Consider the following 17,672-nt stretch of genomic DNA (forward strand, 5'->3'; position numbering starts at 1 on the left):
TAAACTCTATGATAGTGGCAAATATGGTGATTTTTGATTATATAAAATATATTTATATAATCTAATTTTTAAAATATATAATTTAAAATCATCCTATGGCAGTTAAGAATGGCAATAATCAGTATCAAAATGCATAATAGCAATTTTATTATGAGGTATTGGCTGGTGGCTGCTATTAGGTAACAACAATTAATAGATTATTGGTTGTCTTCTCTAATAATGTGTTTGAATTTTATTTTCTTCTGTAGCAGTGCTGTTCAAGAAGACTTTTTGATAAATGAAATGTTCTGTATTTGTGTTATCTAATAGTAGCCACTGACTTGTGGCAATTGAACATTTCAGATGTGGCTAGTATATTGAGGAACTAAAATTTTAGTTTTATTTAATTTTAATAAATTTAAATTTAAATTGCAGCATGTGACTAATTGCTACTGTTTTGAACAGTGCAGATTCACAGTATCATTAGCTTCCATTAGCTAGTGGTAACAGTTGAATTACTGTTAGATTATTAGTCTCATTTTATTCATGCAGGAGCCAATTTTCAGAATTTTATTTATAGATACCTGTAATCAAGGCATTAAGTTGTCCTTAAAATTAAATTAATATTTTTGCAAAGTTCTATTAGAAGGTGAGCTTTTTTCCTTTTTACTGCCAACATAGAGATAGCTGCAAGATTCATTATAATGAGTGAATCATTGTCACTTATCTCAGTTTTCATTTGGATCATATTATCTCATATTCATTTGGATCACTTATCTTCACATGTATTGAATGGGCAAGAGGACCATTCAGGCTACTGAGGGAAGTAGCAGGTGGTAGGAATCAGCCACTGAGTGACAATTTTCTGATGTCATGTATGGGAATAAATGGAATGAGTGGAATCTGTATTCAGAATTTAAGTTCTTGATAATTTGGAGGAGGAGCAAGCTAATGGAGCATAAGCTACCAAAAGAAATTTGCAGTTATGGTTGCTTAAAAAATAGGATAAATTAAGGCAGGTACAAAGTGGGACTTATTCTAGAAAGTATACCAGAATTGTATGTGAAATGACAAAGAGAATGTTATTGTAAGAACTTCTAATTAATTTAAAAAGAAATTAATGATCAAATATAAATAGCAAAAAAATGCAGCAATTTTTATAGCAAGAATGTTTTCTAATTAGGATAAAACTGCAGTTGACTTTTTTCAGCTATGCATACTCTTTTTAATACTCATAATTCAATCTAATAATATTAAACCTTTGTTTTTAGGAGATTCATTCTTAGTTTAAGGAAGTGAAACTGAGCAATTTTAAGACCCCAGGGATCCTTGATTAGGAAGCTCTAGTAGAAGCTTGTCAGTAGAGGAATATTTCTCCAAGGCTGAAATCCAGCTATTTTGTCTAAGAGTCTCTTTGACTCCTTTTAGACGTTCAGCATCTTGAAGTTGATTCTGTGTCTTATACTTCCTCCGTGACCCTCCATGTGCCTTTTTAGAGAGACTGTTGCTCTCTGACTGACTTTCTATTGATACCCTAAAAATCTTTATTTCTGTCTAGGGTGAGCCCATCACTTTCTGTGAGGAGAGTTTTGTAAAGCACCGCTCAAGTCTGATGAAACAGTTCTTGGAAACTGCAGTTAACCTCCAACTTTTCAAGCAGGTAAGAGTGGACCTCCACATTTCCTTCTGTAACAGATAACAGAAATGTAACAGAAATACATAACACATTTTTATCACTTTTATCAAAAGTATGTCAAAACCCTGAGTAATGTCTGTTTTAGAATTACAAGAAATTTTTCTTTCTTTTGTAACTCTGTAGTTATCTATGGCATGGCACTCCAGAAAATTATGTAAAAGTAACTTTGTTATTAAAAAATTTGTCATTGAAAGTGCTAGTCTGAGGAAGAGTATTCATTCACATAGTTTTGAAACCAACATGATTAGTTTCATGTAAGACATCTAAGAGTTAGTTTGGTATGATAGATTGGTAATAGTTAAGCAAACTATATTTTTTGTAGGACAGTCCTAATGTAATCCAGTTTATAAAAACAGATGTCATAATTATACATTTAAAATTCAGAAAAAAATTCATAGTCATACTATGTATCTTAATTTTGGGCTCAGAAAATGTAAATGCCATTTCAAAAAGCAGGTAGCTTAACATCAGAATTCAGAATGTTTAGAAGTACTAGTTCTTTCATTCCAGTGTGTGATCATAGCAAGTCTCTTAATTCAGGCTTATCTTAGTTTCTGTTTGTGTAATTTAAATTAAGTTCTAAACATTTTTCTTATTCCACATGATAATTTAAATGTAAAGTTACTTATGTAAATTCAACACTTAATGAAGACCTACAGTGGGCCATAAGCTGCTCAGGGCCCAGATACAAATATGAATAAAAAATTCAGTAGTGCCCTTGAGAAGCTGAAAATCTAACAGAATCCTTTGGACTGTTCGGAGAAAAGATACCATGTAACCTGAGATAAGCTTTAAATTAAACAAGTCATTTAATTTGATGGTGACAAAACCAATACTATTATCTATATTCTGAGGAACTTTTAACAAATAATTAGAAGGGGGGCGGAGCAAGATGGCAGAGGAGTAGGAGACCTGGATTTCGTCTGGTCTCAGGAATTCAGCTGAATAGGGATCAAACCATTCTGAACACCTACGAACTCAACAGGAGATCGAAGAAGAGAGTAGCAACAACTCATTGAACAGAGAAGCGACCGCTTACTGGAAGGTAGGACGTGCGGAGAAGTGAATCTGAGGCGATATTAGGGAGGATAGATGGCGGGGGAGGGGGCCTCCATCGTCCGCTTCTGGCAAGTCCTAGAGCCGTGGAGCACAAAATTGGAACTTTTAGAAGTCGGCTCCGCTGAGGGACGTCGCTCCAGTGGCTAAGTGGGAGGTGGAAACCTCGCGGGACAGTGTGGACTCAGGACCCTCGGGATCACAGAAAGACCGGGGATGCCTGAGTGCAGCAGAGCTCCCAGGTATCGGAGCGGGGAAGCCGGCTGCAGAGACAGAGCTGAGGCGCGGGCTTTCAGCTTGGGGTGGCCATAAACTGTGATCCGCGGCCCAGTTGGGCCACTGCGCCTCCAGCAGGCACCCAACAAGCAGCAGAGCTGGGGAGACTCCCCTTTGTCCCCGGGGAGAAGCGGCGCGGGAGCACACCGCAGGGATCTGATGGGTTTGGAGACTCCACACGGGGTCGGGTGCCAGAGATAGAAACACTCAGTCACAGTCCAGGTGAGCACGGAGTGCGGCCCGAGACCGGGGAGAGGGGAGTGATTGACTGCTTTTCTCTGGGGGTGCACTGAGAAGCGGGCTCCGGGTTCTAAGCTCCTCCGGGCAGAGAGTGGGAGGCCACCATTTTCACCCTGGTCCTCCAAAGCTGTATCAAGAGCTTGCAGGGAACAAAAGCTCCGGAGAGCAAACCCGAACAGCTTGCTTAGCCTGAACCGACAAGGGCGGGGCAATTTTGCCTCTGGCAAAAGCATATGGGAACCACGGCAACAGGCCCCTCCCCCAGAAGATCAGCAGGAACAGCCAGCAAGCCAAGACCAAGTTTACCAATCAAGGAGAACGGGAGAACTCCAGCGCTAGGGGAATAATGCGCATAGAATTCATGGCTTTTTTACCATGATTCATTAGTTTTTCAAAGTTAATTTTTTTAATTGTTTTTTGGTTTTTTTTGAATTTTTCTTTTTCCCTTTTTCAACCAACATCTTATCAATCCCTTTTTTAAAAAAACATTTTTTATTTTTCATTTTTAGAGTCATATTTTATCCCTTATTTTTGGCATATATATATATATATATATAAGTTCTCTCTTTAAAATTTTGAGATACAGTTTCTTCTAACAGATCAAAATATACTCTAAATCACTAGTGTATGGCTTTGTTCTAGTTTCCTGCCTGATCACACTCTCTCCCTTGTTTTTTTTTTTCTTTTTTTTTTTAAATCTTCTTCTTTCAAACAACTTCTTATCTTATCAATTCCATTTATAAAATCTTTTATAATTTTCATCTTTACAGTCATCTTCCATCCCTTCATTGTATCAACCCTTATTTTGTACATATATGTCTTTCTTCCTTTAAAATTTTGGGAGGCACTTTCTTCTAACAGACCAAAATACACCCAAAATCTAGTGTGTGGCACTGATCTATGCTCTAGCCTGATCATATTTGATCATATTCTGTTTTTTTTTGTTTTGTTCTGTTTTTGTTTGTTTTTATCTTTTTCTTTTTTTTTTTCTCTTTCTTCTTTCTTTCTTTCCCTTTCTTTTCCCCTGGTTTCAGGTCTTTTCTGATTTGTATAGAGTATATTTGCTGGGGACATTGTTAACCTGTTAGCATTTTGTTCTCTCATTCATCTGTTCTCCTCTGGACAAAATGACAAGACGAAAAAAATCACCTCAGCAAAAAGAACAAGAAGTAGTACCGTCTGCTAGGGACTTACTCAATACGGACATTAGTACGATGTCGGACCTAGAGTTCAGAATCATGACCTTAAAGATACTAGCTGGGCTTGAAAAAAGGGTGGAAGTTATTAGAGAAACCCTTTCTGAAGAAATAAAAGAACTAAAATCTAACCAAGTCGAAATCAAAAAGGCTATTAATGAGGTGCAATCAAAAATGGGGGCACTAACTGCTAGGATAAATGAGGCAGAAGAGAGAATCAGCGATATAGAAGACCAAATGATGGAAAATAAAGAGGCTGAGAAAAAGAGAGAAACAACTACAGGATCACGAGGGCAGAATTCGAGAGATAAGCGATACAATAAGATGAAACAACATTAGAATAATTGGGATCCCAGAAGAAGAAGAAAGAGAGGAGCAGAAGGTATATTGGAGTAAATTATAGCAGAGAACTTCCCTAATGTGGGGAAGGAAACAAGCATCAAAATCCAGGAGGCACAGAGAACCCCTCTCAAAATCAATAAAAATAGGTCAACACCCTGACATCTAATAGTAAAACTTACGAGTCTCAGAGACAAAGAGAAAATCCTGAAAGTAGCTCGGGAGAAGAGATATGTAACCTACAATGGTAGAAAAATTATATTGGCAACAGACCTATCCACAGAGACCTGGCAGGCCAGAAAGGACTGGCAAGATATCTTCAGAGCACTAAACGAGAAAAATATGCAGCCAAGAATACTATATACAGCTAGGCTGTCATTGAAAATAGAAGGAGAGGTAAAAAGCTTCCAGGACAAACAAAAACTAAAGGAATTTGCAAATACAAAACCAGCCCTACAAGAAATATTGAAAGGGGTCCTCTAAGCAAAGAAAGACCTAAAAGCAGCATAGATCAGAAAGGAACACAGACAATATACAGTCACAGTCACCTTACAGGCAATACAGTGGCACTAAATTCATATCTTTCAATAGTTACCCTGAATGTAAATGGGCTCAATGCCTCAATCAAAAGACACAGGCTATCAGATTGGATTAAAAAACAAGACCCATCAATATGCTGTCTGCAAGAGACTCATTTTAGACCCAAAGACACCCCCAGATTGAGAGTGAGGGGGTGGAAAACCATTTACCATGCTAATGGACACCAAAAGAAAGCTGGGGTGGCAATTCTTATATCAGACAAATTAGATTTTAAAACAAAGACTGTAATAAGAGATGAAGAAGGACACTATATCTTACTTAAAGGGTCTATCCAACAATAAGACCTAACAATTGTAAATATCTATGCCCCTAACATGGGAGCACCAATTATATAAGGCAATTAATAACAAAAGCAAAGAAACACATTGACAAGAATACAATAATAGTGGGGGACTTTAACACCCCCCTGACTGAAATAGACAGATTATCTAAGCAAAAGATCAACAAGGAAATAAAGACTTTAAATGAAACACTGGACCAAATGGACTTCACAGACATATTCAGAACATTCCATCCCAAAGCAACGGAATATACATTCTTCTCTAGTGCCCATGGAACATTCTCCAGAATTGATCACATCCCAGGTCAAAAATCAGGTCTCAACTGATACCAAAAGTTTGGGATTATTCCCTGCATGTTTTCAGACCACAATGCTTTGAAACTAGAACTCAATCACAAGAGGAAAGTCAGAAAGAACTCAAATACATGGAGGCTAAAGAACATCCTACTAAAGAATGAATGGGTCAACCAGGATATTAAAGAAGAATTAAAAAAATTCATGGAAACCAATGAAAATGGAAACACAACTGTTCAAAATCTTTGGGATACAGCAAAGGCAGTCCTAAGAGGAAAGTATATAGCAATACAAGCCTTTCTCAAGAAACAAGAAAGGTCTCAAATACACAACCTAACCCTACACCTAAAGGAGCTAGAGAAAGAACAGCAAATAAAGCCTAAACCCAGCAGGAGAAGAGAAATAATAAAGATCAGAGCAGAAATCAATGAAATAGAAACCAAAAGAACAGTAGAACAGATCAACGAAGGAAGGAGCTGGTTCTTTGAAAGAAGTAACGAGATTGATAAAACCCTGGCCAGACTTATCAAAAAGAAAAGAGAAATGACCCAAATCAACAAAATCATGAATGAAAGAGGAGAGATCACAACCAACACCAAAAAAATACAAACAATTATAAGAACATATTATGAGCAACTCTATGCCAGCAAATTAGATAACCTGGAAGAAATGGGTGCATTCTTAGAGATGTATCAACTACCAAAAGTGAAGCAGGAAGAAATAGAAAACCTGAACAGACCTATAACCACTAAGGAAATTGAAGCAGTCATCAAAAATCTCCCAAGAAACAAAAGCCCAGGGCCAGATGGCTTCCCAGGGGAATTCTATCAGACATTTAAAGAAGAATTAATACCTATTCTCCTGAAACTGTTCCAAAAAATAGAAATGGAAGGAAAACTTCCAAACTCATTTTATGAGGCCACCATTACCTTGATCCCCAAACCAGACAAAGACCCCATCAAAAAGGAGAATTACAGACCAATATCCTTGATGAATATGGATGCAGAAATTCTCACCAAAATCTTAGCCAATAGGATCCAACAGTACATTAAAAGGATTATTCACCACGACCAAGTGGGATTTATCCCTGGGCTGCAAGGTTGGTTCAACATCCGCAAAATCAATTGATGTGATACAATACATTAACAAAAGAACAAGAATCATATGATCCTCTCAATAGATGCATAAAAAGCATTTGACAAAGTACAGCATCCTTTCTTGATCAAAACTCTTCAGAGTATAAGGATAGAGGGTACATACCTCAATATCATAAAAGCCATCTATGAAAAACCTACAGTGAATATCATTCTCAATGGGGAAAAGCTGAGAGCTTTTCAGGTCAGGAACGCAGCAGGGATGTCCACTATCACCACTGCTATTCAACATAGTATTAGAAGTCCTAGCCACAGCCATCAGACAACAAAAAGAAATCAAAGGCATCCAAATCGGCAAAGAGGAAGTCAAACTCTCACTCTTTGCAGAGATATGATACTGTATGTGGAAAACCCAAAAGACTCCACCCCAAAACTGCTAGAACTCATACAGGAATTCAGTAAAGTAGCAGGCTATAAAATTAATGCACAGAAATCAGTGGCATTCCTATACACCAACAACAAGACAGAAGAGAGACAAATCAAGGAGTCGATCCCATTTATAGTTGCACCCAAAACCATAATATACCTAGGAATAAATTTAACCAAAGAGGCAAAGGATCTGTACTCAGGAAACTATAAAATACTCATGAAAGAAATTGAAGAAGACACAAAGAAATGGAAAAACGTTCCATGCTTATGGATTGGAAGAACCAACATTGTGAATTTGTCAATGATACCTAGAGCAATCTACACATTCAATGCAATCCCCATCAAAATACCATCCACTTTTTTCAAAGAAATGGAACAAGTAATCCTAAAATTTGTATGGAACCAGAAGAGACCACAAATAGCCAGAGGAATACTGCAAAGGAAAAGCAAAGCTGGCAGCATCACAATTCTGGACTTCCAGCTCTATTACAAAGCTGTCATCATCAAGACAGTATGGTACTGGCACAAAAACAGACACATAGATCAATGGAACAGAATAGAGAGCCCAGAAATGGACCCTCAACTCTATGGTCAACTAATCTTTGACAAAGCAGGAAAGAATGTCCAATGGAATAAAGACAGTCTCTTCCACAAATTGTGTTGGGAAAATTGGACAGCCACATGCAGAAGAATGAAACTGGACCATTTCCTTACACCACACACAAAAATAGACTCAAAATGGTTGAAAGACCTAAACGTGAGACAGGAGTCCATCAAAATCCTAAAGGAGAACACAGGTAGCAACCTCTTCGACCTCAGCCGCAGGAACTTCTTCCTAGAAACTTCGCCAAAGGCAAGGGAAGCAAGGGCAAAAATAACTATTGGGACCTCATCAAGATAAAAAGCTTTTGCACAGCAAAAGAAACAGTCCACAAAACCAAAAGACAACCGACAGAATGTGAGAAAATATTTGCAAATGACATATCAGATAAAAGGCTAGTATCCAAAATCTATAAAGAACTTATCAAACTGAACACCCAAAGAACAAATAATCCAATCAAGAAATGGGCAGAAGACATGAACAGACATTTTTCCAAAGAAGACATCCAAATTGCCTACAGACACATGAAAAAGTGCTCAACATCACTCGGCATCAGGGAAATCCAAATCAAAACCTCAATCAGATACCACCTCACACCAGTCAGAATGGCTAGAATTAACAAGTCAGGAAACGACAGATGTTGGCGGGATGTGGAGAAAGGGGAACCCTCCTACACTGTTGGTGGGAATGCAAGCTGGTGCAACCACTCTGGAAAACAGTATGCAGGTTCCTCAAACAGTTGAAAATAGAGCTACCATACGATCCAGCAATTGCACTACTGGGTATTTACCCCAAAGATACAAATTGGGGATCTGAAGGGGTACGTGCACCCCGATGTTTATAGCAGCAATGTCCACAATAGCCAAACTGTGGAAAGAGCCAAGATGTCCATCAGCAGATGAATGGATAAAGAAGAGGTGGTATATATACACAATGGAATATTATGCAGCCATCAAAAGGAATGAGATCTTGCCATTTGCAACGACATGGATGGAACTGGAGGGTGTTATGCTGAGTGAAATAAGTCAATCAGAGAAAGACATGTATCATATGACTTCGCTGATATGAGGAATTTTTAACTTCAGGAAACAAACTGAGGGTTGCTGGAGTGGTGGGGGTGGGAGGGATGGGGTGGCTGGGTGATAGACATTGGGGAGGGTATGTGCTATGGTGAGCGCTGTGAATTGTGCAAGACTGTTGAATCACAGATCTGTACTTCTGAAACAAATAATGCAACATATGTTAAGGAAAAAAAAAAAGAAGATAGCAGTAGGAGAAGAATGAAGGGGAGTAAGTCGGAGGTGGAGACAAACCATGAGAGACGATGGACCCTGAAAAACAAACTGAGGTTTCTAGAGGGGATGGGGGTGGGGGGATGCCTGGTGATGGGTATTAAAGAGGGCACGTTCTGCATGGAGCACTGGGTGTTATGCACAAACAATGAATCATGGACAGTACATCAAAAACTAATGATGTAATGTATGGTGATTAACATAACAATAAAAAATTAAAAAATAATTAGAAAATATTCGGGGGGGGCTATAACTGCTTTGTAATATGTGAAGGCTTACCTCAAAGAAAGAGTTAGATTCATCCAACATCTAGATGAAGCAGAATCATGTTTGATAGTTTCAGGGTCAAAGATATTTTGTGAATTTCTAAAGTTGGAATGGGTTACTTTTGGTGCTGTGTGCCTATATTAGACTGAATTGCTTCCAAGAGTTGTATGAGGATCATGGGATGGTCTTTATAAATGCTGACATATACAGCACAGTGTAGTCCTGTACTAGTCTTCTAGTGCATGCTTCTTGAGTTAAATAGCAGTACCCTTTTTGTATTTTTATCTGTCAAGGAGAGATGGTACTACTGCCCATTGTCAAAACCAAATTGTGAAGATCAGATTATATGGGGGTTAAGAATTGAATGGGTGGGTAGAATATCTAACTTATTGCTTAACCTTTGACCATGAGAATGTAACTAAAGGCTTTTCATTAGATGTAATTCAGACACAGTAATTTATATACTTACAAAATGCTTGTATTTTTTAGGAATCAGATAGAGGTGGGTTAAATCTTGGCTTTATCACTTAATAGCTGTTTGTTCATAAGTATCTGTTTATTTTTCTTTAAAATAGAAATACCACCTAACAGGGTTTTGGTAGAGTTTATGTGAATTAATACATGTATACCTCAGCACAGTGCACAACACTTTGTAGAAGCTTACTAAATTTTAGTGTCTGCCTCATTTTAGAGCAATTATATTAATAGAATACAAATATATGCAGGATTTTTTAAAAATAAAACTCGGTCAAAAAAGCTAAATGTGGGCACCTGGGTGGCTGAGATGGTTAAACATCTGCCTTCGGCTCAAGTCATGATCCCAGGGTCCTGGGATCGAGTCCTGCATCGGGCTCCCTGCTCCTTGGGAGCCTGCTTCTCCCTCTGCTTCTCTCTCTCTCTCTCTCTCTCTCTCTCTCTCTCTCTCTCTCTCTCTCTCTCTCTCTCCCCCCCACCTCTCATGAATAAATAAATAAAATCTTTAAAAAGAAAAGCTAAAAGTAAAATATTAAAATGGTCAATTAAAGTAGAACCCATTATATAGACAACTTAGTTTTACATGCACCAGTTGACCATATTCTCAAGCTTGATATTATTTTATGACCCTTAAGAAATGATTCTTGAAGATAGCCCTGAAAGAATTTAAAAGATTCCTGTAAACAGTTTCACAAACTTCTAAAGATGAGTAAGTTCCGGAGATTCACTATACAACATAGTGCCTATAGTTAACAATTATCTTATTATGTATTTAAAACTTGTTAAGAGGGTGGGCGCCTGGGTGGCTCAGTTGTTAAGCATCTGTCTTTGGCTCAGGTCATGATCCCAGGGTCCTGGGATCGAGCCCCGCATCGGGCTCCCTGCTCTGCGGAAAGCCTGCTTCTCCCTCTCCCACTCCCCCTGTTCTCTCTCTCACTGTCAAATAAATAAATAAAATCTTTATTAAAAAAAAAAAACTTAAGAGGGTATATCTCATGTCAGTTTTCTTAGCACAAACAAAAATACAAAGGGATGCAAGGAGGTGTTGGATATGTTTATTACCTTGATTGTGGTGATTATAGCAAAAGTGTATACATATGTCCAAACTTACCACATTATCTACATTAGTTATGTGCAGTTTTTTATTTTTATTGTTATGTTAATCACCATACATTACATCATTAGTTTTGGATGTAGTGTTCCATGATTCATTGTTTGTGCATAACACTCAGTGCTCCACGCAGAACGTGCCCTCTTTAATACCCATCACCAGGCTAACCCATCCCCCCACCCCCTCCCCTCTAGAACCCTCAGTTTGTTTTTCAGAGTCCATCGTCTCTCATGGTTCGTCTCCCCCTCCGACTTACTCCCCTTCATTCTTCCCCTCCTGCTATCTTCTTTTTTTTTTCTTAACATATATTGCATTATTTGTTTCAGAAGTACAGATCTGTGATTCAACAGTCTTTATGTGCAGTTTTTTGATTACCAATTACACTGTATTAAAGCTTGGGGGAAAAGGAGAAGAAAAATAAAAATAAGAATCAATTAGTAAAAAATTATCAGCAGATGAAGCCTCAAAATACTATTGCTCTTTCTGAAAGAATATAAAAATACTTATTATGTAAAAATGATTACTATTCATTATTATGAATTTGTGCTCCATTATAGGTCAGGAACACCTCAGGTTCTCTCTTTATTCAGCAATGCTTATGCATCAAAATTGAGATCCAGGAGAGCAACGTATAATTTTAAGTTAAGAGTTAAAATAAACTGTTCTTTCTTTCTTTTTTTTTTTTCTGAATATGGCAGGAAGGATTCATATGGCAGGAAGGATTCAGAGGTAACTTGTGTGCTGAAACAACTTTAAATGCAGTATTTAAAAAACTTTTTTGTGGTGGGGACACAGGAGACAAAGCCCAGTGCTTACTTCCCAAGTTGAGATGTGTATTAGGAGACCCTACTCCCACAAATCTGGGATGACTTAGTGTAAAAGTAAACAAGAAATAAGGTTGCTCCTTCCCTTAACTCATTTCTTGGTGATTGTACCCTGAAGCACTGGTACTGAGTGGAGGGGAGGAAAAAGTGCTGCTGAGAAGTAAACACACCACCCTGTTACAGGAATTTGAAGTCTGAATTAATAATTTCAGACTTGGTCTGACACAACTCAAGCCAAGTTTAAAGTGATCCTAAATTGTTAGCACTGTCAGGCCCTAGGCAGAGGTAAACACACATCTCTTGAGGAATCCAGGCACCAAAGAATTCTCCAAGCTATAATTCCAAAGAAAAATTTCACTGCTAGAAATTATTAAACATACAAGGAAATAAATCATGAATGAGAATTAGCAGAAACAGCAGACAAAAATTGACTTGCAAAGACTTTAATTATTGGAATTATCAAAAATAGAACATAAAATAGCTATGCTTAAGATGTTCAAAGAAATAGAAGATAAGCTTTAAAAATGTTCAGGATATAAAAACATTCAAGAAGGGTGCCTGGGTGGCTCAGTTGGTTGGGCAACTGCCTTCGGCTCGGGTCATGATCCTGGAGTCCCGGGATCGAGTCCCACATCGGGCTCCCTGCTCAGCAGGGAGTCTGCTTCTCCCTCTGACCCTCTTCCCTCTCATGCTCTCTATCTCTCATTCTCTCTCTCTCAAATAAATGGATAAAATCTTTAAAAAAAAAACATTCAAGAAGTGGAACCAATTTTAAGAATGTAGCAAATATAATTCTGGTAGGAAACATGTAATTGAAATGAAAGGAAATTGATGGGTTTAACAGCAGATCAGATCTAACTGAAGAGAGATTTGCTAAATTGGAAGATATATCTGAAAAAGAAATTAGCCAGAGATAATGCAGAGAAATGAAGAAATAGAGAATATAAGAGAGGTTAATAGGCATGAAGGGTAGAGTTGAAAATGTCTAAAGCCATCTAATCAATTTGGAGGAGAGGTAGTAGCTGAAAGGACAATGCCAGAACCAGTAAAATACACCACTTTATAAATTTAAGAAGTCCAACGTATCCAAACTGAATAAATAAAAAGAAATCTATAGCCACACCATATGTTCGGCTCTAAAGCATTAAATAATAAGGGGGAATTTTAAAAACAACATGAAGGGCAAGAAAGATTACCGTCAAAGCAGTATACTGACAGCTGGCTTCACATCAGCAATCTAGAAGATACTGCCATATCTTCAGTGTGCTGAGAAAAAATATCTAGAATCTATGGCAACTAAAAGACATCCTCAGGGTGCCTGGGTGGCTCAGTTGGTTAAGTGTCTGCCTTCGGCTCAGGTCATGATCCCAGCATCCTGGGATCGAGCTCTGCATCGGGCTCAGTGCTCAGCCGGGAGCCTGCTTCTCCCTCTCCCTCTCCCTCTGCCTGCCCGTCTGCCTACTTGTGATCTCTCTCTCTCTCTCTGTGTCACATAAATAAATAAAATCTTAAAAAAAAGACATCCTCATTATAAGAGTGATATAAAAACATTTCCTCCCAAAAAACTGAGTTTGCCCTTTATGTTGGCTTTATTGATGTGTCTCCTTGGTTAGGATAAAATCCCCAGTTACTTAATCAAATGCTCCTCTCAGTGAAGGTATTTTTACATATATAATTAAAACTTCTAATCATTTGACTGTAGACAATCTAGGTAAGCCTGTCTGAGTCAGATGGAAGGCCTTAAACTCAGAACTGAGGCTTCCCTGGGAGAGAGAAGAAATTCTATCCATGGATGACAGCTTTGGCCTCTGCCTATGGATTCTCCTGCTCATAATTTTTCCTTCCTGTTACCTCTCCTATGAATTTCAGACATGCTTATCTAGCCCCCTAATCATGTAAACCAATTCCTTGTAGTAAATCTCGTGTGTGTGTGTGTGTGTGTGTGTGTGTGTGTGTGTGTGTGTGTGTGTACCTATCAAATCTCCTACTGGTTCTGCTTCTTGGTTGAACCCTTACTACTACACCCATAGCAGAAAGAAATCCTTATGGGAGTACTTTAAGAAAGTACTTCAGGGAGAAATAAAGTTTTCTCAGATCCAAGATGGAAAGTCTAAGATGCAAGAAGGAAGAACAAAATAAATGGTAAATATATAGATTTGTGTAACATAGGCAAGTTCTTCCACACATTCAAGAATAAAATGGTTCCAGTTCAAATTCCAAAAAATTCCTGTTTTGATAATGGAAAAAAGGAGATACTCTTCAATTTGTTTTATACAGCTAAGATCATCTTGGTTCCAGATCCTAAAAGAGCATGAGAGAAGAACATTATAGGCCAGCCTCACTCACAATCATAGATGCAAAAATTTAAAGTATTTGCAGCCAATTCTAGCAATATATAAAAAGGATACTACTTTATGAGCAGGTTGCATTTATTCCAGAAATTAAATGGCAGTTGCATATTAGGAAATCTATGAATGTAATTCACTACATTAGCTGATTATATGAGAAAAATCATTAGAGCATCTCAACAGATGCAGAAATTTTTCAAAAAATTCATGGTGAAAACTAAAAAAAAAAGGCATGATTAAAGATATTTTCAATAAACATCATACTTAATATTGAAACACTGAAAATTTCCCTCTGAAAAAGGTGTTACCTATTTCCATTGAAATTCCTAATGCATATAATTTAGCTAAAAAAAAAAGAAAAAGATTTAGAAAGAAGACACCAAATTGACTTTATTTTTTATTACTTTTAGGAGAGAGACAAGTTTCTTAAGACATGAAGGAAAAGCTTAAATGAATTTGACTTTATTGGAATTAAGAACTTTTGGTTATTAAAAGATACCATATTTGTAATACATACGAACCACCCAGGGATTTGGAATCTAGAATTAAAACCAAGCCAAACAAAACAAAACAAAAGTCCTACATGTCTGTAAGAAGCATATCCATCCAATAGAATTGTGCAAAAGACTTGAATTAGCATATGCAAATGAAGAAGCCTGAATAACTAATTGTATGCAAAGTACTAAACCTCATTTGTGGTCAGAGAACATAAAATTTAAAAAATACAATGAAATATCACCTCATACTCACCAGATTGGCTGAATTTTAAAAACCTGAAAATCTCAAAATTTGGCAAAGGCATGGAACAAGGGATCAAGTTTTAAGTGTTCATGGGAGTGTAAATTTGCACAAATTGTTTAGAAAACACTTTGGCACTAGCATTGAAAGTTAAACATGCAAATTTCTTATGAATTCCACATTAAGTTGTGCACCAAAAATCATTTACTAACACTGCTCATAAAAGTAAAATACTGGCAGTAATCTTAGATGTTCATCAGTATTAAAATGAGCAAATGGTTATATTCATACAGTAGAACATCATACAGCAGGGAAATAAATAAGCTGCAGCAAAACTGAATATGAATGAATTAAATGAACAACAAATTACTGACGAATTACTATGATGAGTCCTTCCATGTCATGTTTAACAACAAAAAAAATTAATATATGATTTGTGTGGTAAAACTATAAAGGCAGGCAAGGAAAGGATAAGCTGAAGGGCTTATGGTCTTTTCTGTGGAGAGAGAGGGGCACTCAAGGAGGGACCTTTTAAGGAAGGGAATGTTCTGGTAGTTTGCTTTATCATTATTACTTAAACTTAATTATTTAAGTTACTATTATTTGAATTATTTAAGTACTATATAAAAACATCTTGTTTATTTTCTCTATATCAGCCTATAACAGGCTGTTTTCATTGACAGTGGACTTCTTAACCTCTTGAGGCCCCAGTTTCTGCATCTGTACAATGAGTTAGACTAACAGGTCACTAAGTTTGAGATACTAACATTCCATGATATTATGAAATAAACATAGCTTAGACGGATGATAGTAGGTTCCATTTGGATAAATTCCTCTTTAGATAATGGATTTGGAAGGATTCCCAGAAACAGCTTCCTAAATCCACAACCCTGACATCACCATGTTTCTTTAGCTAGCAGCTTTATGAAGATCTAAGCTATTAATTTTAGGACTCTTACCTTTATCTCATATTATGCTAACACAATAAAGGAAATTATTTTCTTGTGTATATTATTTGTTATTAAGGCCACTGGAAGTAAAGTTTCTTCTCATTTTATTACACACTTTTCCTGGCTAAGGACCATGACTGAGTTCATTGTGTTGATTCAAGAGTCTGGTCTAGAACTATAAACTTACGGGATCTCCATGAATATAGGCCCTCCTTTAGCTGGCAACGAGATTTCTATTAAGAAATGTATATAACAAGTAAGGAGTTCAGATTCAAATTGGAAAAGCCTCTTTTACTGTTCTTCCAAAACGCTTTCCTCCTGTCATAAGATAGTAACAAATGTGTCTAAGAAAAACTTTTCCATCCAACAAGTGTCCCTCATGGTGGAAGAGAACACATGTTTTTAAAAAGAATGGTAATGTGGCTAGAAGAGCCCACTGAAAAGCACAACATTTAATGAAGCCATTTGTATTTTTCAGAAACATTCACATATGTCGTGCATTCTCTACCACAGTATAGCTGTGTTTATTTTAAAATGAAAATATTTTAAATAAATTACTGGTTAGATTACCTTTTTCCTCCCTTCATCTTCAAGTAAAATTAAGTTTTCAGTTAAATACACTGTATTCATCCTTTGACTTTGAGTTCCTGGTTTCACCATCATGTGTCCCTAATGGCATGCATACCCCATTGTTAAAAGCATCAGCTCCGGAATGCTCTGGAATCCAACAGACCTGGGTTTGTATCCTGGCATGCCACTTAGAGTAGCACACATTGTAAGGTGCTTGGTCTCTCTCTGGGCTTTAAATCCTTGCACAGTTTCTTAATCTAATGCAATATCCAAAAACACTGACTATCCCTTCAAATACACCTTTCACAAAGTAAGGTTCTCTACATGCTGTCCCATGAAACCAGTACTAATCTGCTCTCTGTCATTCTTCCATAGCTTGCTCAAATGTCAGCCCTGTCCACACCAACCTTCACCCTGACATCCTCTCTGTTCCCATAGAGCTTTGTCCGTACCTGAGTTACAGCATTTAGTCTATGTTACTGTAATTTACCTCTTTGTTATGTCTTCCTTCACCTCTCTAAAACCTCCCCTGATTTTCCTCCTACTCACTAGGGCTGCACTCCTTTCTCTGAGCGTGTACTACTTTGAAAACATTTTATTTGTTTATTCACTTTAACAGATATGTACTAAGCATTTGTTTTTTTGTCAGGTAATTCTACTTCAAGCACTTGAGATTGAGAGCTGTGTGACATGCTTTCATGGAGTTGTTATTTCTAGTGAAGGGAATGAGTGAACAAACAAAGATGAGAAAAATATCAGCAAGTGATTAAGTTCAGAGGGTATGAGATAATGACTGGATGGCTAATTTTAGACCAGAGGTTCAGAAAAGGCATTACTGAGAAGGTGATACTTAAGCTAAATCTAAGAAGGGAATTTAGTTTTGGAAGGAACATCATTTCAAGTAGAGGGAATTGCTATTGCAAAAACTCTAAAGGAGGGAAAGAACTTGGCATTTCCTAGCATCAGAATTAAATCAACTATGGACAAAAAAGAAAGTTGTATTAGATGTGGTTAGAAG

General features: G+C 37.3%; 1 protein-coding gene across 6 annotated transcripts in view; it reads left to right on the forward strand.

Annotated features, from left to right (window-relative positions):
• DENND1B (DENN domain containing 1B) overlaps nucleotides 1-17,672 on the forward strand; it is a 271,874-nt gene that overhangs the window by 180,880 nt on the left and 73,322 nt on the right. For all 6 annotated transcript variants that reach the window (XM_027611195.2, XM_027611198.2, XM_027611199.2 and 3 more), the window contains one exon: nucleotides 1,538-1,639. In XM_027611195.2, the coding sequence (XP_027466996.1) occupies nucleotides 1,538-1,639 (102 nt within the window). The remainder of the gene's footprint in view (nucleotides 1-1,537; nucleotides 1,640-17,672) is intronic.

Source organism: Zalophus californianus, chromosome 10, assembly GCF_009762305.2.
Source record: "Zalophus californianus isolate mZalCal1 chromosome 10, mZalCal1.pri.v2, whole genome shotgun sequence".
Taxonomy (NCBI): domain Eukaryota; kingdom Metazoa; phylum Chordata; class Mammalia; order Carnivora; family Otariidae; genus Zalophus; species Zalophus californianus.